This window comes from Rhinolophus hipposideros, assembly GCF_964194185.1.
Source record: "Rhinolophus hipposideros genome assembly, chromosome: 5".
In the NCBI taxonomy this organism is placed as follows: domain Eukaryota; kingdom Metazoa; phylum Chordata; class Mammalia; order Chiroptera; family Rhinolophidae; genus Rhinolophus; species Rhinolophus hipposideros.
This window is the reverse complement of record NC_138051.1, coordinates 80,036,549-80,060,258: the sequence shown is the minus strand read 5'-3', so window position 1 is coordinate 80,060,258 and position 23,710 is coordinate 80,036,549. Positions and strand designations below refer to the sequence as shown.

The window sequence follows — 23,710 nt, the reverse complement described above, 5'->3', positions numbered from 1 at the left end:
GCCGGCCACTCATGGCAGCGCGCAGCTCACTGGCCCATGTGGGAATTGAACCGGAAACCTCAGCATTAGGATCACAGCGCTCCAATCACCTGAGCCACACGGCCGGCCCAAGAAGGAAATTTTGACACATGAAACAACATGGATAAAACTTAGAGATATTATGCTAAGTGAAATAAGCCAATAATAAAAAGACAAACACTATTTATGATTCTTAAATGAGGTACTTAGAGCAGCCATATTCAAAGAGACAAAAAGAAGAACCATCGTTGCCAGGGGCTGAAGGGAAGGGGGAAAAGGGGAGAGGGGCTTATTGTTTAATGGCTACAAAGTTTCAGTTTTACAAGAGAGTTCTGGAAATGGATGGTGGTGATGGTTATGCAACAATATGAATGAACTTAACATCACTGAACTATATACTTAAAAATGATGAAGACGGTACATTTTATGTTATGTGTATTTTACCACAATAAAAAATACCCTGAGAAACAAAACAAAAAAACCTGCCACATAAATTGTCAATCACTTAATTTTTAAAAATTCTTTAAGTTTTTGAATATATAATATATACTTGTGATTCAAATGCTAAAATGTATATAAAAGTATACTGAGAAAAGCACAAACGTTAGAGAGAGACGTGGTTCAAATCCTAGTGCTGTTACTCAGCAGCTGTGTGGCCTAGGGAAAATCACTGAACTCCTCTGGGCCTCATCTTTTTCATCTGTAAAATGGGGGAAATAATCTCCCCCAACCTACATCCTAGGGTTGCTGAGTGTGAGAAGGAACGATGGGAATAGAGTAGCAAGCAAGCACAGTGACCCTTTGTAGGGTGTGCTCAGTAATGGGGCTGCCTCCTCCCCTTCCTCCTCCTTTTCCTCCTGCCACCACCACCACCACCGCCGCCACCGCCATCACCACCACCATCACCACCGCCACCACCACCACCACCATCACCACCACCACCACCACCACCGCCACCACCACCATCATCACCACCACCACCACCACCACCACCATCACCACCACCACCGCCGCCACCGCCACCACCACCACCACCACCGCCGCCACCGCCATCATCACCACCATCACCACCGCCACCACCGCCACCACCACCATCATCACCACCACCACCGCCACCACCACCGCCACCACCACCGCCACCACCACCACCATCACCATCACCACTACCTACTATACACTTTTCCATGGAGCCAGGTGAGAAAGCTCATACCTCGCTTACTGTCAGTCTCCCTTCACTACAATATAACAAGTGTCTGTTTCAAGAGCCACCTGTACGATTTCCTCCTTTGACTCATGTGAGAATAGAACTCTTCCAAGGAGTTTCCAGACCTGTCAGAGAGATGGAAAAGCTGGCAAAGCTTCACCCCCGCTCAGAGCCCATGCCCCTGATGGGACAAGCAGGCAGCCACAGATGCCAGAGACACAGGGCCTCTATATTGAGAAGCCTTTGCCAAGTGCTGGCATAGACCAGGCAACGTGAGCCTCTGGTTCTAAAGGACAGTGGGCCCTCTGCCCGGCAGCCGGGATGGGGCCCTGAGAGAGACAGAAACACAGGCCCCCAAGCGGCTGAAGGCACAGCTGTAAGGTCATGCAGTCCCCGTCTGGGCCCGCCCAGCCCAGGCAGCTGCCAAAAGCTGGGGATGGGGTCCTGGAACCTGGTGCTGGGCCCTGGTGTGGAGGCTCCAGCAGATGGTAGCCTGTGCACCCCAGAGCCCTCTCCACACCGAGGGAAACAAACGTGCCAGGCACTGGAAAAGTTGCTGGCAGGAAGGTGATTTCTTCCCTACTCTGTGCACGGCACAGCCAGAGAATAAAGCAGCATGGCCTTTTAAAAGTGTCATGGGGTCCCGAAGGTAGAGGAGGAGCAGGAAATTGTGTGGCACCAAATGTCTTCCAAAGCAAACCTTATTCCGACCTTCTTCCCAGGTCAATAATCAAATGCCTGAGTCAGCTAAGTTTTAGATTAGACTAATATTGCTACCGTCGGAACACCCCCACCCCCAATCTGGGCTGTCTACATCCATGAAAACCCTACGGCACTTGTTATCCTTCAGCTTTGGCCATCGAGGCACAAGGCATGCGGAGAGAGAGCAGAGCTCCTGAGCGTGGCTTCCTCCTGCCTCATCTCTTTTAATCCTCACAACAACCCCAGGAGACTGCATTGGATCATTCCCTTTGTACTTGTGAGGAAACTGAGCGCAAAGAGGCAGATGAACTTGTCTGAGACCATAAAGTGAAGAAGCCGCAGAGCCGGAATTAGAGCCCAGGTTTGCCCTCCTCCAAAGCGGGGGCTTTGGCCATTCCCTATGCTGGCACTGGGCCACAGTGTGCATGTGTAGGTTCCTGTGGCATGGGCCCATCTCTGGGGCCTGAAGTTGCCTTTTAGTTTTGACGGGCAGAGCACAGAGTGGGTGCTGAGCACAGACTTGCAAGGGGCATTCAGCGTGGGTACGTAAGGAAGTGCTGAGCCACTGGCACTCAGAGCATGAACGCAGGTATCCGCGAGCACAGACATGAATAGGTGTGTGCTCTGGGTACGTAAAGACCTCATGGGAACCTGTGATGGAGGCCAGACATGCAGAGTGGGGTAACTCACATCACTAGGGCAACTTCCGGGGGTGGGGGGCATCTTAAAATAACGTAGAGAAGATGTGGTTGGGTATAGGGCTGGGGGCGGCAGGAGTATGATGGATGTGCATTCCACATAGATGGATGAGAGGGCATTGAATACGACAGAGGAGCTCATGCAGGGAGAAGCATCAAGGCCTCTGGGACTGGGATGAGCGGGGAAACCTGGACTCAGTGGGCCAGCTTGGCTTCAGGGACCTGACCCCAGTGTTCCCAGAATTGGGTACCCAGACCCTACTGGTTTAGTTTTGAGATAACATGGGCTATAGAGGCAATCAGGCTTGATCCGAATGGCATCTTTACCATCTCATAGGTCCACAGTGCCCTCAGGGAGGCTGATGTGGGAGCCTGTGCTCCTTCAGCTGTAAATTGGAGATACCAAGTCCTGCAGGGTTTGCTGCGGCTGTCAGATGCAGTAATCCACAAGCCTGGCTCGGTACTCTAAGCACGGCCCTTCCGCACACGTTTCCATCTGCTAGGTACTTGCTATTATTACACATATCCCCTGTCTCTCCTCAAGGCACTTCCCCCAGACAGGCTACAACCAAGCACACGCATGCAGGGACCCCTCCCTCCTCACTCCCCTCCAACTAAGTTCAAACTCCAAAAAACAAACAAGAACTGATCTTCCTGTAGTTTCTCCATGCAGGGCCAGGCACCTGGCCATTTATAATACATGCTGCTTGATAACAGGTAATGCCTCAATACCCTGCCCTCGCTTTTGGCAGGAAGCAAATCAGAGGTCAAAAGTCTCTCCCCATAAGGAGGCTCTTAATGCCATCAAAGGGACCTAGAAGGAAGCCACTCTGTAAAAAAGGAAGAGGCTATTTCTTATTCTGTTTCCAGCTCCTGCAGAGTGAAGCATAAGGTGGTGAGTGACTCTCCCTCCCTCCCTCCGCCTTTGGTGAGCCTAAACCAGCAGAGAGGGGTATATCGCAAGCTCTGGGCATTGGCATCTTCAGGGTCCCTGTTTTTGTAACCTGCCGCTTTCACCACTCAGGGTCCCGGTGCTTTGTATCGGCTCTTTCCTGGGCTCATCCTAAAGCATGATGGAAACTCACTGCCACATTCCAGAGTGACCCACATGGAGATGGACAGCAGAGGCTCACACCAGGACCCTGCCGCGTTCCCTCTGTAGAGACTGTTGGTGCTCGGCTCAGATCCCTTTGCCCACTGTGCACCCCCCGCACGCCCCCACCCCAGCTGCTACAGGCTGCAGCCTTCTCCTGAGAATCACTCCTGACCTTGGGAGCCCCCACGGTCCAGAAGGGCCTGGAAGTTTACTCCTTCACCTCAGGGCCATTTTCAGCCAATAGCTGATTGATATGGGGGTACAACTGGCCAGTAGTCTTGCCTCAGGTGAGACAATTCTGGGGCGTCATTTATGCTTCAGAGCACCCATTGGATCAGGCTGAAGCTAGACGTAGCCGACTCCACATCTTTACTTAGCTCTGCCTTATTTCTCCCTCTCACTCCCCTACAGGCTTCTCCAGACAGCACTCCCTTAATACATCTCTTGCCCTGAATCCCACTTCAGGTTCTGTTTCTAGGGACACTGACCCAAGACACCCTCATCCTCCACATCTCAGGAGTCTCCCCAAACAGCCAGGATGACAGTGGAACACACGGACAATGGAAACGCCAATACCACCTAGCAGAGACATTGCACACCCATCAGATGAAAAGGCATCCACGGAGCACCAGAGCTGTACAATCTGGGGGAAGTGCCAGCGTCTGACCTGCAAAGGCCACACGAAGGAGGAGAGCACTCCGGCTCTCCCGGTCACTCTAATCTGGACAACTAGAGTCTGGGTCAAGGCCATGCCTCGGGACATCAGCAGACCCTGCAGTTCACCCTAACACCCTGTCCCATGCAACTGGGGACCCCGTGGCCTCCCCCAAGCACAACCACAGTTACATGGAGCAAGCTCCTCTCCCCCAACAGGAGAACTTCCGTGTTCTCCCTACAAAAAAGCCACAGAGGACTGCATGCTGCAAGAACCTCAGAGCAGGCGGGAGACAAAGTCCCCGAGGAAAACGAGCACTTAAGAGACAGAAAAGCTCCCCACTGTATCGTCCAAGTAACTCCAATGATCTAACAGATTTTAGGGAAGAGGGAAACTGCTCAGCATTGGGACTCCTACCCAATGTGACTATCAAACAGCCACTAGAATGTCACTGGCCACCCACTGTATTCGGGAGGGAGACTGCAGGCTGTGAGGGCCCCTTAGCAGAAAGGGAAGCCTGACGAACCTGTACCCACAGAAGGTCACAGACGGAAAGGACAAACACTTTGTCCCAAACAGTGAGCACATGCTGGACTCCATCCCAGGTGGGGAGATGTTATCACGCTCCTCAGGAATGTGATTAGCATCCCGAGAGCCAAAGTGGGTGGGTCAAGACAAGATAAGGCCACGGGAGGTGGGGCAAGGAGTCCAGCCAGTCAAGGCTGTGGCATTGGTGAGAGATTCCTCCTCCCACACCTCACTCCTCCAATAGGAGAGCTTGGCGCCACCCACAGAGGAGGGAAGGACACGTAACATCCCACAGGAAACTGGGATGCCATTGGTGGCAGGTCGGGTGATGGGGCACCAGTGTTAAGTTTATAAAGTAGATGCAGCTCTCAGAAGAAAAAGTCAAGAAAGATGACATGTGGCAGGAGTACGGTGGGGGAAATGGGAAACAAAGGGAATGAAAACATTGTCTGTCGGTTGACCGGAGGGAGGACGTAAAGCCAGAAATAGCGAAGGTGATGGAGGAGCAGGGAGGATGCAGTCATAATAAAGCAGGAGAACACAGGAATGTGCTTTCTGAAAGAGGACCCTGTATCACCGGCGCTTTTGAAATCTACCCATTTTAGTCACAGATTAGGGCTACGTTTGACCAGCAAGGTTTCCAGCTCCTCTGGAAAGATTTAAAAAATTAATTTAGGGGAAACCAAGACTGTTAGCAGTTGCAAACAAGAGCTAAGGATGGTTAACAGAGGACTCCCGTGAAGGAAGCATCTGTGTTACAATATTTACAAGGATGCAGGGGCTTGGGGAATAAAAGCTACAGTTATAGGATCTCTCTGTTAACGGGGACACCCAATCCTTTTCAAAGATTACTAAACACACTGAAATTTTGAAAATGTTGGACTAAGTTCAATGTTTATAAAATTATACAACAGAGTATTGGTGTGGTTTTTATTGGTTGCCTGCCTGCAGTTAGCCCTGTAGTATACTGCAGGAGGAGATGGCAGATCACAACACTCACTACCTGGGTAGCCTCAAGCAAGAACCTTATCCTCGGCGCCTCTGTCTCCTCTTCTATAAAATGGGAATAATATAATACTTACATGTTCTAGTCATTACAAGGACCAGTGAAGATAAACAGTGCAAAGTTTCCAAACATAACAGGCCCTCGATAAATGCCTCTTTCCTTCTCCCACACTCAGAAGAATAGTTGCAGAGGTGGGACACATGAAAAAGTCAAGAAACCAGACAACCACTAAACAACAAGGGAAGGAAAACAACAAAGACATGGTTTGAGGAAATGTCACGATTATATACCACATAATACCAGGTACAGTTATCATGTGGTGAGATGATCGTCAGGGGGAAAAAAGTGGCATCCTTCACAATATGGCGTGAAAGAAAGATACTGAAGAATTTTTAAGGCTTTAAAATCGTAATGTGGTTTTGTCTGCAATGTGAAAACTGCTGGTTAAAGAAAATGTGAGGTTTTAGGGGAGACAGAACAAAGCATGTCCCCAGGCCCAGTATGGAAATGACAGAGACCCAAGACTACCTGAACTGTGAACGTCCAATTGTAAGAACTGTTCTTCTGGGAGATTTTGGTGGAGACTAGGAAAGGCCCGAGATCAAGGGTCCAACACATAAAGGAATCACTTTATAAGTTTTATGAAATGGCAAAGACAGAAGTGAAAGGGGGCACGAGGGATCAGTAGAAGCAGAGTTAAGGACTTATGGGAGAATAATTTAGAATAAGTCGGGCATGGTAAAAAGAATTGCCACATAGCGATTAATGATAAAATCAAGACCATTTAGTAAAAAATAAGAAAAAAATCTTTATAAGGAAGCACATAGGGACCCAGAAAATGGGTAAGGGATACTTTGTGCTCTGAGGTCTCTTTATTTAGCAAGTCTCCAAATGTAATATTTTTAAATTAATAGGCATGATGGAGAGAGGGGGAAAGAGAACAGAAACAGACAGCAGAACGGTCATGTAGAGAAGTAGGCATGGCAACTGGGAAATGATGCCATTCCTAAGAGGTGTTTTCAGCGAGTTTGACTTAGGCAGCTCCATTTACATGTTATTGCCAAAAGGTTTTCCACGTCACACCACAGAGCCATGAACCACCATCCCTGATCAATGAGGGAGGACAGAGAGCATGAAAACTCAAGCCTTAAACACGATCGGCCTGGCCTGTGGTATTTCTGGAAACAGCAAAGCCGATTCTGAGTTGGGGAGGTTGGCATTCACCTGTGTCATTTCTTTCATGAGTACATTCCAATGTTGGCATGTTGGGTGCCTGTCATGTCCAGCTGCTGTGCTGGCTAAAGCCCCCAGCCCCAGTTCACTGAGCCTTAATTCTGGAGGGGAAACCATGGTGCAAACAGTTGTGGTACAGGTTGGTCACTGCCTAGGTGGGGCCCAAAGGAAGTTCTGGGCTGGACCCACAAGAGCACTTGTGGTCACCTAGCCCACCATTTCTTTCACAGGTAAAGAAACAGAGGCAGGGAGAAATGAAGTGGCTTAGATAAAGCCATTGGGTCGTGCAGAGCTAGGACTGCAGCCTGCGGGCTGCAGGAAGCTAACTTAGAGGTTTGCTCAATGCACTGCTATAAAAATCAGTTTTATTTTCATAAGCAGTTTGGGAGCCTTCACAACGGTGTCCAACTATGTCAGTAGAGGGTCATACTGCTAAGTAATATTTCTGATATTTTGTAGCAAATAGATTCCACAGATTTCATTATAGTGCGTCCCCTTGCGTTCCCTCTCCCCCGATTCCCCACCTTCAATGATAAGGCAAATTCATCCCCAAAAATAAATGGGGAAAGAAAGCCAGGGAGAAGCCTGAGGAGGTCAAAGCAAACATGTGTACTTGGCAGATGGGTACACAGGATGCTTTAATAAGTACATATCCCTCCTCTCCTGAAGTGGTAGTTCTCATTCCCATGCACTTAAGTCTAATCCCTGGGTGATGAATGGCACCTTTTGCATATTTTAGGTCCTGTCTCTAGAATGTTTCTAAATGCCCTTCCCTTATCAATGCTGCTGACAGTCCAAATCCACCCAGACTGCTCATTATGTTACGTGAGCTTTGCTTCAAAAGTTCTGTCACTAAGGGCAGAGATCTGGGTGAAGATTCTGTATGAGAAAGATGCCACCATTATATTTCTATGACCTTGTAGGGATGAATACCCATCGTGTGATCTTTTCCCTTGGGCAACAAGTGGTGCTTGGTTCCCACTGGTTTCCAAGGGAGCAACAAGCAGATAGATGGGCAACTGAAGGCAGAATTAACTCAAGAGTCATTACATGAGGGTGTTCTCAACTGAGTGCCCTAGAGTAAATAGTAATTACACGTTTCTTCAAGATTCCTCTCAGCCTGAGACAGGGAAAGAGAAGAGTCATGGATGGCTGACCGGATTACCCTTAGCGTGTGCTTGTGAGAACACACACACACACAGTCTGCTCATAGATTTGGAATTTTCCCCAAAAAGCCTGATGTGGGCGCGACAAGTCCCTTGAAATACAAATCGCCCCCTGCCCGCAGGCATCAGAAATTGCCCTTACCAATTCCCATTCTTTCCTTGCCTAGCACTCCCGTAAGATGTACCATCTAGTACGTGAAAACAAGCAATCCCCACTTAGTTCCGCTGCACAGGAGGAATCGGCCCTCTGCAGAAAACACACTCCAGTGACGCCGCAACTCAAGGACACACAAGACGACCCATTTAAACCATTTCCAACCTTCCCACTTGGACTCCTGGACTTCAGCAGCCACCCATGCTAGGCTGCGGAGAGCAGATTTCCATGAGAGGTGAAAGGCTTGGCCAGATCACTCCAAACCCCAGAAAGGTACTGGGAAGAAACTCACATGGTTATGGAATATGGAAATGCAAGGAAGGAACCGTGGAGGACCAGGGTGTGTCTTTAAACCAACCACCTCTCCAGTAGCTAGCACCTTCTGCTGTATTTATAAACTGCCCCGGGGGCCTTTGAGAGGAATGTAGGGCCTTTGAAAGTCTCCTCCCTCTTGGCCTTTTTGGCACGGGGCCCTAGAAAATGATTACAACAGCCAACCTGATGACATCATCATCATCATCATCATCATCATCATCGTCAGCAGCAACGGCATTGAGCGTTTATTGCCTAGCAGGGATTGATCAACGGCCTGCACATGCGTCTCCTTTAATCTTCGCAACAACTGCACATGAGGAAAGTGCTCTTGAAACGCCCATTATACAGATGGGGAAACTGAGTGTGGAATGGAGAGGCTGGGAAGCTAACGGAAGGTCACAGCTAGTAGAAGATGGATGTGGCCTCGGCAGCATGGCCCTAACGCCTGCTTAGTCACCACCCAGGCCACTTCATGGAGACGATGGTGCAGGGGAATAAGTTAGTCTAAAATTGGTAAGCACTTCCATTTTTAAAGGAATGTTTATGCTCTGGTTCTTATTTTAGCTTCACACCCATCTTGTGCGATACTCACAGCCGGTTTCAGCCCCCTTGTATGAGTGAAGAGAAGGTACGGGGAGGTTAAGGACTTGCTAAGGTTGACCTGTTTGGCAATTCTCTTCCCAAATCCCAACTGTGTTACTCTCTTTAGCAGTGGGCAAAGGACTTTGTGCAAACCCTGAGGAGCGGGTGCCCGGCACTGGGGCTTCTCCAGACACATGGAGCCTAATGTGACTTCCGGGACAGCAGATTGTGAGAAGAGTATTATGACCACAGAGGTATGAAACAAAGTTAAAAATGCATAGTTTATAGATTTGTTTTTGAACCAGTAGTTCTGATCAGTTTTCCACCAACCACCCAGTTATATTTATCGACAGTGGGGGGTAGGGGAGGGGAAAAACAAGCTGAGGAGGAGGATAGATAATAGGGGCTGATTAAGGTAAGGGCATGAAGCCCAAGAAAAGCCACTTCTGGGCCCAAGGTCTTGGATGAAAGGGACACAGGCTGGCTGACCTGTGGTTACTGATTTTATTAGGAAGACAAGGTACCAGGCCCATCTTGAACAAGTTCTAAAATGTAAACTTATAGAACTGGAGGGCCTACGAGAGCTCGTACAAGCTCTCAGGTTATGATCAAGGGAACTGAGACACCGAGAGCACCTGTGTCTTAACTGCCACTGACCTGGAGGTGGAGCTGGGCTGGGCCCACCTGGTACCTGCCTCCGCCCGTGGCACCCACGGCCCTTCGGTCCACCAAAGCTGCCGAGGAGGAGAGCAGCCCTCAGCATTGAGCCTCCCTTCAGTGGACGTTGTCTTTTAACTTTTTATTTCAAAATAATTCTGGATTCACAGGGAGTCGCAAAGAAAATGTACAAAGAGATCCCGTGCACCCTTCATCCTGTCCCCCCACCCCCACCCCGCTGGCTTGTCTACACGCAGAGTTCCAATACAACTGCAGATACATGTGGGGTGATAGGTCTCTTCCTGAGACTGACTTAGGCTCAAACAATCCATGACATTTCTTTCTCAGATTTTATCCTGTCCACCTCACTGCCATGAACACACACACACACACACACACACACACACACACACACACAGCGTAATCAGCAATAATTTCACTCCTGAATATTGCTAGAAAGATCACTAAGCCCAGCTAATCAATTGTCTCAGCCAGCCAGCAGTCCCCAAGAGATGCCTAGACTTTTCATGGCTATCATTTAACCCTTTGCAGCCTGAGTTTTTAGCCCGTCTTCCAAAAGAGAGCAGAAATACTGTTCTGGGAAGAATCCAGAGCCTAAGATGACGGTTCTATCCTGCCACCGTTCAAAAGCCTCGTCCGTGCTAACGGAAGCAGACGCCACGGAACACTTCAGAAGGAAGGTCTCTCTCTTACGTGCTCCACCCGGGATCAGCATGGGTAAAGCAAGAGGAACACGGGCCCTACGGAGTGTGAACAGCCTGAGGAGGCACAGGAGAGAGCGTGACAAATGAGGGAAATAGTCACCTGAGAAATACCTGTTTAGCACTTAAATTTGACATCAACATAGACAAAGCTAGACAAAGTTTTTACTGAATGGAATAAAATTCCTGGGAAGCTTGGTGCACACCTCATCTTTTTTTTTTTTTTTCCTGGACAGAGGAACATGAAAGTAGGAGGGGCAGAGAGAGGGGAAGGGCTAGGGTAAGAACCCCCATCCTGGGTCAGGAGCTGATGTAGTTGAAGCAGCCAGACATTCATAACTTCAAATCACTCCTCCTAGGAGGAAGGGATTGGAGGTCCCCCCTGGAGAGAAGAGACTGGGCAATTCCCTTTGCACACATGTCTGGCACACATACTACATGCCAGACACCAGAATTCAAAGGGGAATACTAAGGAGGCAATGACAGTTAGAGGGTTTAGTCTTGGTACCGCCAACTCCATGAGGGAGAGCAGAGAGGAGAGAGGGAGAAGAGTATGGGGCGCTTTAAGTGTGGGGGGCACTGGGATCACACTGCAATCCCTGGCTTCAGTCAGGAAGTAAGTGGCTTATCAGTGGGGAAAGAAAAGGAGGAGGGTTCATTGCCTTGTAGCACCGTGTCCCCACACAGAGACACACAAAGAATGTCGCGGACCCTGGGTCAGAAGGCAGCCCACGAGAAGACACCGTTTCAGGAGCTTCTGGGAGGCACACGTGGTTCTTGGATTAATTCGCCAAGCGATCCTGTTGAGAGAGGAGAGGACAGCGCTGTTCCCTGCTGCCCTGAACACACAGCCTGCTGGACTGGCCTGGCTTGCTCTGTGGGTAGAGCCCAAACTGCCCCCTGAGAATACAGGGTGGAGAGGGTACTTACGGGAGAGACCTAGAGACCCAAGAACAACAATCATTGGAACGTGTGGGAGCGGGGGCCAGGAGATTTGGCAAAACTGTCTACAGAGCAGAAATAAGTCAGGTGGGGCCAGCTGGTGGCTCAGGCAGTTGGAGCTCTGTGCTCCTAACTCCGAGGGCTGCCGGTTCGATTCCCACATGGGCCAGTGGGCTCTCAACCACAAGGTTGCCGGTTCAATTCCTCGAGTCCCGCAAGGGATGGTGGGCTCTGCCCCCTGCAACTAAGATTGAACACGGCACCTTGAGCTGAGCTGCCGCTGAGCTCCCGGATGGCTCAGTTGGCTGGAGCGCGTCCTCTCAAGCACAAGGTTGACAGTTAGATTCCCACAAAGGATGGTTGGCTGCACCCCCTGCACCTGGCAGCGGCGGCTGGACCTAGAGCTGAGCTGCGCCCTCCACAACTAAGACTGAAAGGACAACAACTTGAAGCTGAACGGCACCCTCCACAACTAAGATTGAAGGGACAGCAGCTTGACTTGGAAAGATGTCCTGGAAGTACACACTGTTCCCCAATAAACTCCTGTTCCCCTTCCCCAATAAAATCTTTAAAAAAAAAAAAATAAAGAAAGAAAGAAGTCAGGTCTCCTTTCCTTGACCTAGGACTGCTGTCCAAAGCCTGGATCACATCCTCTTTTCAACAGTGGTTTGAAAGCCCCAAGTTCTTTTCAGGTTGGGGGGCTTCCTGATGTGCCCCGGTGTCTGGTTTCTGAACGAAATAACCCGTCGAAAGATGAAGCTGAAGTCGTACTCATACAGAACTCTGCGTGGCCAACATTTAAGAAAAACACCCTGTGATGGACTGAGTGTGTCCTCCCCAAATTCATATGCTGAAACCCTAATCCCCAGTGTGCTGGTGGCGAGGCCTTTGGGAGGGGGTTAGGGTTACCTGAGGTAAGGAGGGTAGAGCCCCCATGATGGGACCAGTGTGCTTCTAAGAGGGGGAAACCAGAGCTCTCCTCTTCTCCGTGTGAGGACACAGTAAGAACCTGGCCCTGCTGGACCGGGATCTTGGACTTCCCAGCCTCCAGAACTGGGAGAAAGTCAATTTCTGTGGTTTAAGCCACCCAGGCTATGGTATTTTGTGAAAGCAACCTGAGCTGACTAAGATAGAGCCCCTTAGTGGGAGGCAAAGGGACCTGTTTCTTGTGGTGTGACATGATGTGTGCAGAAGTGACTGCTCTGCGCTGAGCATATAAAAGTGCCAACACTTATTGGGTAAAGAGCTAACACTTTGCATGTGTTTCATCTTCCCAATAACCCTATAAGAAAGGTTTTAGAATTATCCTTTAGAATTATTCTATTTTTATTAATTCTATTTTTTAGAATTATCCAGCTAGCAGATGGGAAAATCAACATCGTTAGGGGTGAAGGAGCTCAAGTGTCACAGCTGAGAAAAGGTGGTACTGGGATTTGGCCCCTGGCTGTATGACTCCGTACACTTCACCACAGCTCTACTCAGTCCACAAGAGACACTCATCAGGGCAAGAGGGCAGGAAGGAGAAATGGTGAGCTGCGCATACAAAGGGGAGTGAAAGCTCCTTGCTCTTGAGCAGCTCCTGGTGCTATGAGCCTGAGCCACAGAAGCGATCACACCCAGGGGTTCATGCGATGATGAAGGAGACCAGCCAGGGCCTCCATGAAGAGGAGATGCCAACCACGGGAGGAAGGCTTCACAGAAAAGCTGAGAGACGGCTGATGAGAGCCACCTAGACCCGAGAAAGGGCAAAGGTAAGCGGACTCACAGGCCACTGAGCACGAAACACTAAGACGAAGAACAGTGCCTGGAAACAGAGAAATCCAAAAGCCAGAGGACCCACAGATAAAATGCCAGCTGTCTAGTGCCTCTGCTGACCTCATGGAGTAGGAAAAAAGGCCCAAGTGAAAGGGCTAGAAACTGCTCGTTTGGTTGGTGGCTGAGAAAAGGGCACGTGTCCACAGAGCATACAGAATCCTCCTGTATCACGGATTCCTGCCCTTCCTTTCCAAGCTGGAGAAGGAAACCGCACTCCGGGAGAGCCAGGGCACGTTTTGGGCGGCCATCTGGCTCTGACTTTCCCCTCTCCTCTACTGTACCCCAGAGAACGAGGGGAGAGAGCGGCCAGAGCACGTGGACAGAACTTAGAGTCCTGACCTCAGCTTTGCCTTGACTTTGCTCCACCTTGGCCAAGTGGCTCCTTGCCTTCTCTGGCAGGAGACCAGGGAGTGCTCGACCTGCTTTCTCCTGGGTACAGTGAACCAGATGGGCTTTGAGGTCCTCCTGTGCACAGAGCTGAACGGAGGGACCCAGGGACCGGGACGGATCACAGAGCGAAGGGGAAGAGAGAGGCTTGTGGAGATGTGAATTTGAAGGGAAAGACGGCCCTTAGCATTTCACAGTCAGAAGAGAAGTGGGGGGAATGCTCCCAGCCATCCCCACCGGGCAGCAGGGGGATCTCTCCAACTGCTGGTAAATTGAGCCATACTCCTGTCTCCATGTTCTCACCTCCAGACTGAGGAGAAGAATTGATTTGGGGAGTTGAAGGCACACAGCCCCTCCAGGCCTTTGGTGACCGAGGACCTGAGTCTGCTACAGGGGACTTTTATCTGAACACATCAGCTGACTCTGGCTTCACTGCTTCTGCCACAGTTTCCATTTTCGCTTTGTGAAATGATTCCCCTCTCACCCCACCTTCCACTTTGCCCAAGTTGTACAGCAGCCTGAAAATGCTGATGGCTTAACTGGTTTAATTTTTTCCCCAGCAGCCCTGAGGGGTTTTAACTCTTTCCTCCTGCAGAAACCCTGCTTTTGGAGTTGAATGTTTAAACTCTCACTGGGAGACTCATAAATATTCGGAGTCACTCTCTCCCTCTCTGTTTGATTAGGAAATGAGCCTTTAACTCAATGTAATCCCCAAGCCATTAACAAAAAAGCCCTCAACAGCTCCACTATTAGAATTTCACTCTTAACCCGCTGAGGATTGAATTAGATTAACATAACTACTCACAATCTGAGTTTATTTTCTGTGCCAGATAGAAATGTGTTTTTCAGGGAAGGCGAGAAGGGGGAGGGTGGGAGGAGGAAGAGAGAGAGGGAGAGAGGGGCGTGGGGGGGGGAGAGAGACAGAGAGAGAGAGAAAGAGAGAGAATAATGAAATGTAAAAATAGAGATAAGAAGAAGATGGACAGATACACCGCAGAAGTGAAGTGATGGGGAGCAAGAGCTGTGCATGGTCTTCGGTTTAAACACCCTGCCAGGTGCCATTTTATATTTATGGGGTATTTGGAGACACCTCAGCTATGTAAAATGGTTTGAATGAGGGGGCTGCTTTCCAGGTATCTTTGACTCCTTCCTCCTGGAGATTGATGGTCCTGCACCTGAGCCTGCTGTATTCCAGAGCACCTGCTCATTGGCCCCCCATCCCCAATTTGGGAGGAGGTGGGGCTGGATTTCCACGTGCTCAAGGGAGGGGGGAACACAGAAAACAGTGCATGCCCACAGGCAACCTCGCTGACATTCAGAGAAATAAACAACAACAAGGATGGGAATGGGTTAGATTTTGCAGACATAAAGTCACAGACAATCCCATGACCAATTGCATTTAAGAAATCAGTTTGGGGGAAAAAAATGAGTTTGACGGGAGCTAGTCCACATGAAATTAATCGTTATTGAAGCAGAAACTAAATAATCAGAGGCTGCCTTATGCAAATGTATTGAAGTTTCCCTGCCCCCCCCCCCCCCGCCCCCAATTGCCTCTCTACCACTAAGCCCAAAGGGGAAAATCCCCTTCTGAGCTTGAGGATGAAAGCTAGGCCCTGCACCCCATTGTCAAACAAGCCCCCATCCCACCAAAAGCATCCACAGGTAGCCAACGGAAGAAGCAATTCTTGCCTAAATGTTCCAACAAATACTCCTCTCTCAACTGCTGATGCTAATGAGAAACAAGACTTGTTCAGAAATGCAGGAGTCTTTCCTGCTACATTTCATTTAGGACCAGGTGGCTCCAGTTTACATGTTGGGAAGGGGAGGGAATGGTTTGCTCTTGTATTGAAAGGTTAAAACGTGTCACTCTTTTTCTAAAACACCATTGAAACCTGAAAGTCCTAGAAGTTCAATTTTGCAAATAGCTGACTGCTGTGATTTCTGAAAGCAACGTCTCAATCACTTGATTCACTTGAGCTTTAATTAACAATCACCCTCCAAATCCCACTTCAGCGTTATTGTGGGGGAACCGTAGCAGGATATGTTTAGCAAAACACAGTCCTTGGAATAGAGAAAATAAGAATGCTGCCTATATAATATGCTCAACTCTGGTTTATTTTTTCTTCATTTCTTGGTCTTTACTTTCCATATTAGCTTTTAAATAATGACATTACCCCACCCTTACCCCACCCCCACTTTACACAAATTCCTTATTCTGACTTTCTCCACCAAGGAATGTAAAATTACTACCTGAACATGCAAAGGTTACCTTCTAATCTTATTCTTTCCTGATCCCTATTCTCCCTTCCAAAATAATAAATAAAGAGATTAAAGACATTAGTAGCCCTACATAAAATACAAGTGGAAATAAAGAACCAGGAGAAAGAAAGTGAAAGTTTCATACAGGTCAAAATGAAATCAAATTGCCTTTCTAAACTGGTGTGGGTCCATATGATTTAACTTTCTTCAAGTTAGATTTACTGCTAAAACTATTTTGTTTCCAATCAAAAATAGTCCAGACATATCTGTTTTGTTTAATGCTTCTAAATTGTTGGAAACATTTCTCTGTTAGAATATTGTTTTCCCATAGTCCTTAGCAATACAGTATATGGTAAGCCTGTGTTAGTAGACAGAAACCCAGGGATTGTTAGGCTTGTAAAAAAGATATATTTTTAAAGTTGTATATAATATACATGAAGTACCATCACAATTTTTTTTCAAAATTTAAGGCTACTATTCTTTTGTAAATAATATATAGAAAATCTCCCCAAATGTAGGATTTTTCAGTTAATACTATGCATTTTCCAGAAACTAAAGTCCCAAATGTTCCACCGAACACTTGTAGTGTGTTAGCTGTGTGGACCACCGGACAATGTCTGGGGACTGCCATCTCTGGGAGCCACCAATGTATTCGCAGTCTGCCCTCTGTCTGAAACTACCATGGCTTTGACAAGAATTGTGATATTAAGTTTCTTCCTTTGGGAAGGATACAGAGCAATACATCAACAACACTCCACACCTCCTGGCTTCAACCTTTCAGAGACCCCAGCCCCCACCCAAGTTCCCCTTTCAGGGTGAAGAAAATACACTAAATGAGTGAGCCAACGAAAGCCTGTAAGGCACGACAAATCGTCAGCTCTCACCTCGACTTCTCAAAGCAAACTCGCTCCGTGGAGGAAAAAAAAAAAGCCATTTCCCTTTGAGGCATTACAGAAAAGCTGGTCAAGGGGATTGTCATGACTCCTCCTGAACCTAGAAGCTCCCAGGTTGAGCCCCCATCTGCCAGGAGCCCTCCATCATCACCTGTCCTGTGTGCACTGAATCTTCCCTCTGTAACCTTCCCAACTCACCCAAAGCCTGAGCTGCCAGCAGATAAAAGTTTTCACGCTGGGAGACATAACCACCCCACTGAGCCGCATGTAAACTTTCCCTTGCCCTTTTGATTTACTTACTTTTTCTCAGCGAAAACAAATACAAATAAAAGAGAATCTACTGATTCCAAATGAGTTTGTGTAACGGTCCCGGCTAGCCATTCCTGGTCCCTCTGACCTTCCCATGACAGTCCACAAAAGGCAACGTTTCCTCTCGGCCACCCAGAGATGCTTCACGGTGCCGAAAACCAGGATGAAAGAGCAGGCATGGGGAGATATTTTTATCCATTTCAAAAAAAAAAGAGAGAGAGAGAGCGAAAGAGAGAAGCGGGGTGTTGTGTGTAGGAAAAAGGACAGGAAGGTGCAGGACAGATTCTGGGCGGAGAAGGGAGAAGTTGTGGTACTTACATGCTTGAGGCCGGGAGAGGACTCGGCTGGCGTGGAATGTCTGCCCCTCAGGTGTTGCCAGTTGCTGATGACTCGTTGCTCAGCTCCTCCGGCACCAGCTGACAGTCCCCTGTCTGTGTCTCTTTGTGACTAAGGACACAGTACTCCCAACCTATAAATAGATCCCGACTCCGTGATTGATATAACAGGCAGCTGACAAAAAAAAAAAAAAAAAAAATTCCCACAACCATAACCAGGTCTTAAACAAACCAGCAAAAAGCTGTAGACTTTCAACTCTACTGAGCCTCAAGCAGACTCCACAGTCACTGCTGATGGGCACTGGAAAGGGGGAAGAAAAATATACAATAAAAGGGAAGAGGAACTGATGGGAGGATAAAACAAGGGGGAAAGTGTGAAAGACAGTTACTTCTCTGGGGGTGGAGCAGTCACTTGGGGTCACAGGAGAGCCAGTGACTGATGGTCTGCAGACAGAGCAAGGGGAGGAGCCAGGCCAGGAGGTCCTGACCCCGTGAAGAAGAGGCCCCAGATCCTGAGCCCCGTGGCTCTGTCAGGACTGGAGTCCAAGTCCTGACTTGGGAGCATTCGTCAGTGCAAGTGCTTTCCACGAAAGTTTCCATTCCTCCTGCCAGATCAGGGGAATGGAGGGAGCAGACAGAGCTTTCCTAGCTCAGGGGCCAGACAGGCTTCTCAGGGGACCCGCAGAAGGCTCCTGGAGGGTAAGGGTTTGGGATGGAGTCAGCAGTCACGGTACCTGGTGAGGCAGGATCCAGTGGGCACGGTAGCAGGGGATGGCATTCCCAACGAAAGAATTGCTCAAGGTTGAAAGGCTTTGGGGGTCTCTACTTTCTCCAGAAAGATTTCCTATGAGACTAAATTGTCTGGAAAAGTTTCTTCTTGGGGAAAGTAGCCCCAGTCTTTGGGCTACTGAAGGGTCTCTAAGAAACACTGCCTGCCCCAGTTTCTGCAAAGGTGGGACAGCCTCCTTGGGGCAGGCCAGCCCAACTCTGAAAGCTGAGCCATGAAGCAGTTTCCAGAAGATGAAAGAGTCGTGGAGAAATGACAGAAGTTCGGGCTGTCCAACAACTAATGAGGTGAGCTCCTGAATACCTGGGGAAATCTATCCTGCCACCTGGGGACACACCTGCTTTGGTCATACAGGGCCATCTGCCTTGATGATCTGGTTACTTGGGCACACTGATTTAGGTGGAATTTCAGGTCACAATCCCCCTTCTACAAGGGTCATGGGACCAGACCCTTGCTGGCGTGGTAAGGGATAGGTACTTTATAATCCTTAAAACTTTCTGATCCCCAATTTTGAAAAATAAAGTTGCATTTCCTCTTCATGTTAGATCTAATCCTTTACTCTCCAGGTTAACAGAAACTATGAGGATGGGGCGGTGCCCAAGCTGTTGAAGTAAAAGCCTATTTAATATGCGGAAGCTCAAACATTCCATGAGTAGCCTGCCACTGGAATATAAACTCCGAGAGAGACCACGTGACTGTCTTATCCACCATTGAGTCCCTTGTGTTACTGTGATACCTGACACATAGTAAGACTTTCTTGAATATGGATTGACTGACTGATTGAATGAATGAATGAATGAGTGAGTGAATGAATGAGTGATGCCTATGATACCTGCCACTTGAGTCACTCCTTTAGACTAACACATTCTCTCTAGAAATGTCTGTATTATGAGCATGCCCCATAGGAAGGTAAAGAATTGGGAGTGGGACTTCAGGCAAATGTAGACTGAGTGACCCATCATTTAGCCATAGTTTTGTCTGAGAACCACTGTGCTCTCGGTACCAGGCCAGTGTGGCCAGCAAGCACTTCCCTCTAATCAGGCTTGAGCTCACACTGGTTGTCTGTGAGTTTGGTTGCTAGAAAGGCAGATAATACTGACAAGAGGCTCGATTTCCCATACTGATGACGGGGGTACGATCACTTTCGTACTGGTTCACCATTTACCGCCAGGCTCCTTTTTAGGGGAATATCTTTCTCTGCTGCTGCACACTAAGGATTTCCCTTCATTATTTGCTTTCTCATAAAATTCTCCAGCTGCGCCCATTCAGATTCTCCCTGACCCCTCCCTGATTTCTGCCAGAGATTATGCAAGAGTCTTTCTGTTGCTGCAGCCTCTCCTCGAGCTTCCCCAACCACTAACACGGTGTCTGGTCTGTAGTAAGAGTTCTTGCTGAACAGGTTGAACCAAACCACCCCTGCTAGAAGGCACCGCCCTTAGAAAGCCCTTGTGGAGCCTTGATTTGGGCATTTTACCTCCGGGCCGATCTGCCCGCCCTGAGTCTTCTGAGTATCCCGGTATCCCCGGAAGACTTGAGTATCCCACCTTAAGCCTACCATTCAGCAGCTGCCCAGAGCACAGCTTTGAAAAAGTCACAAAACAGTCACAGGGGTGTGAAATACCATATGGGGAATATAATCAGTAATGTTGAAAAGACTATGTACGGTGTCAGATGGGTACTGGACTCATCGGGGAGATCACTTCATAGATTATGTAAATGCCTAACCAGTGCACTGTACGCCTGAAAGTAATATAAAGTAATACTGAATGTCAACTATAATTATGATTATATAGAGAGAGAATATATATATATGTATATATGTGTGTATACATATATTCACAGGATGTAAAGTACAGCATAGGAAACAGTCAATGGTATTGTAACAGCTACATACAATGTCAGAGGGGTAGTAGACGTGGGGGGTTATCACTTTGTGAGGGGTGTAAATGTCTCGTCATTATATTGTTTTGTATACCTGAAACTAATAATAAAACATTTTAAGAAGTGACCAAAGTATCACTGCGACCTCAATTATTTAACCTATTATTCTCTGAAATTATGAGCTCTATCTCCTCTTTCAGAGGTGACTTCAACTCTGGGACTTCTTGAGTTTTCTGTGCTAACGTGTTTTTTTTAAGTATGCTTTTCTAAATTATTGTAAAATACACATACCACATAGGTCCTCATTTTAACCATTTTACAGTGTGCAATTCGGTGGCATTTAATACACTCACAATGATATGCAACCATCCCCACTATCTAGTTCTAGAATTTTCATCGGCTCAAAAGGAGAAACTGGACCCATTAAGCGGCCACTTCCTATTTCTCCTTCTCCCCAGCGCCTGGCAATCACTAATCTGCTTTCTGTCTCTATGGATTCGCCTAGCCTGGACATTTCATATCAATGGACTCAGACAATACGTGTCCTCCTCCTGACCTTTTAACCCCAGGTGTCTGCCTCGTAGAAACAAGGAGCCTGACCATTTGGCGGCACTTTCTGTGGTCCACCGCCCCTCATTTGTCTGCCTCCACCCCCATTCTTGCCTATATGTCTTGGGGTGAGCCCCCTGGCCTAAAGATTTGATGACTATTTGTGAGCACGCACTCCATGCCAGCTGCTTTGCATGGGTTTCCTTGTGACGTCCTCACTGCCAACTCCTGGGGAGTATTATTACTCCCCTGTAGTAGTTTGCTAGGGCAGCCATAACAAACCACCACAACTGGGGGCTTATCACGACAGAAATGTATTGTCTCACAGTTCTGGAAGCTAGAAGTCCAAGATCAAGCTGTCAGCAGGGTTGGTTTCCCTGCGGGCTTTGAGGGAGAATCTTTTCCAGGCCTTTCTCGGTGCTTCTGGGGCTTTGCAGGCAATCTTGGGCATCCCGTGGATTCCAGAAGCGTTATCCCCATCTCTGTCTTCATGCTCCCCTGGCGCTCTCCCTGTGTGTGTGTCTATCGCTGTGCCCCCAATTCCCCCTTTTATAAGGCCGCAGTCATACTGGATTAGGACCCACCTTAATGACCTCTTCTTAAGTTGATCATCTGCAAAGACCCTCTTTCCAAATAAGATCACATTCACAGGTGCTGGGATTAGCACTTCAACTGCATTTTGGGGGGACACAATTCAACCACAACATCCCCTTTTTATAGAAGCAGCAGCTAAGAGTTCAGGGAGTTTTACACTCTGTATGAGACAGAGCTGAGTGAGTGTCACCATGAAAAAGACACAGGCAGAGGAAGGTGAGGTCCTGACAGCCTCTCTGTGCTGTGGGGACACTGGCTCCTGCACTGGCTCAGTGCCACTCCATTTGGCTTATTCCAGCGTCATTAGTGCCCGCACATCAAGGTGACTTTCTACTGTTTACAAGGGCCACTGAAGGAACAGTCATTCCTGCCCCCACTGGCTTATCAACTCATTTACCTTTCTGAGTTCCCTAACAGACTGCAACTGGGAGGGGTGGGCAGGGACCCACAGCCCAGGGAGGGCCTGCATTCATTTTATCTGGAAAGAAAAATCTATCTGCTTGGGAATAGACCTAAATACACACATTGGTGCAGCTAGGCCATTAATCATCTTCCACCGGGACACCGGGAGCAGCCATTGTGGGCACTGGCTTTGCACACAGGGCCAGGTGGAGCCAGGGACACTGCTGGCTCTTACCTCCCGAGGGCATTCCACAGGGATTGGGGTGGGGGTAAAGTAACACAGTTGGAGGCGGGAGACATCTTGCATGGGAGGAGGAAGAGGGAGGGGCAGGGAGTCCCACCCATCCTAAGTGGTTGGGCCTGAAAGGAAGGTGCTCCCACTGAAGCAAAGACCACCCCACTCCCACTCGATGCAAAACATCTCTTGACCAGGAACCCACTTAGCCAGGAAACTGCCAGGCCCAGCAGTCTGACACATGCCCGCAGCCCCCTCAGGGGGATACTACGCTCTTCTTGCAGGAAGGGGAGGTGCCGGGGTAGAGGAATAACAGGAGACCTAAGGCAGAGCCAAGTCAACAACTCAAAGGCTCTCAGACCCCCACGTCCAATTTCTTACACATTCTTTTACCCTGAGACTGACTATCCTGCTGCCCAACCAGCCTATATGGCGTCCCATGAAGAAGCTGTCCTGCTGGGTGCACCCCTAGCTCTCCTGTCTTCCCTCTCTCTTACCTCATTTCTAGTCTTCGCAGTCCAGCTCACGTATGATGTCTTACCTGTCTGCCCCCTGCCCGCCAGGGTCCGACTGCAGATCTCCCCACCGTCAAGACATCTCACGTGTACTGTGATCCTACCATTTCCCACTTGGCCTTGAGTTGTGTGCTGTCTTCTCAGGTGTACTTGCCTCATGTACAACAAAGCCATCAGAATGGAAATAAGTCACCGAGTGCTGAGCACCCGCTGTGTGCCAGAGTCTAGGGAAAGCACCTGATCTGCATTGCCCTATTTAATCCTTACAACTGCCCTAATGGGCAGCAATTATTTTTCCCCATTCGTCATTGAGGAAACACAGAGGTGAAGTGACTTGCCCGTGGTTACAGTGGGTAAGTGGTAGAGTCGCGATTTGGACCCACATCGGTCTGACTTGAAAGCCTGTGATCCCAGCTACTGTTCAACCATCTCTGCTATGGCCCCCCCACGCGTGGCTCTCTAGGGTCCAGGGGATAAAATCCAAGTTCTTTGCCTCACTCTAACCTATATATATTTAATCATTCTCCCCGAGTCAGCAGTCCCGGTCCCATCGCTCATCAGGCCCTGTGTTGTGTAGCTTCCTCCTCTACGACACTGCGTTCTCTTTCATACCTCCCCCTGGAACATACCCTCGTGCCTTCAAAGCCCAGCTCCAACGTCGCCTCCTTTGGAAGCCTTTCCCTAGGTCAGCCCCACCTTTCTCTGTAGTCCTACAGGATTGTGTGACACACTCTGACATAGCCCTTGTCATGTTATTGTATATATTTGTTCCTATATTGGTCTCCATCGCTGGGGTGTCGCTCCTGGAGGATGAGGACTTACTTTTGTCGTGTTTATATCATCCTCTGTCCACTGTACAGCAGTGCCTACCCCAGGTCCTGGCATTGACAACGTTACCAATAAATGTGTATTGAACGAACAAATGAAAGCTAACCAATTAGGGAACATACAGTAAGTGGGTGAAGAGGGAAGTAAGAAGTCAGTATAGGATGAGTGGGAAATGGTCCCCAGGGCTGCTGGTTGAGCAGACTGTGCACTGCACAATTCCAGGAGGCACCATTCATGTGTTAG

General features: G+C 48.6%; 1 protein-coding gene across 1 annotated transcript in view; it reads right to left on the bottom strand.

Moving 5' to 3' along the window:
• Positions 1-17,789, bottom strand: part of ESRRB (estrogen related receptor beta) — a 169,027-nt gene extending 151,238 nt beyond the window's left edge. The window contains exon 1 of the mRNA XM_081047974.1: positions 17,660-17,789. Within this exon, the coding sequence (XP_080904100.1) occupies positions 17,660-17,661 (2 nt within the window). The 5' untranslated portion in view covers positions 17,662-17,789. The remainder of the gene's footprint in view (positions 1-17,659) is intronic.
• Between the last annotated feature and the right edge of the window lie 5,921 nt (positions 17,790-23,710).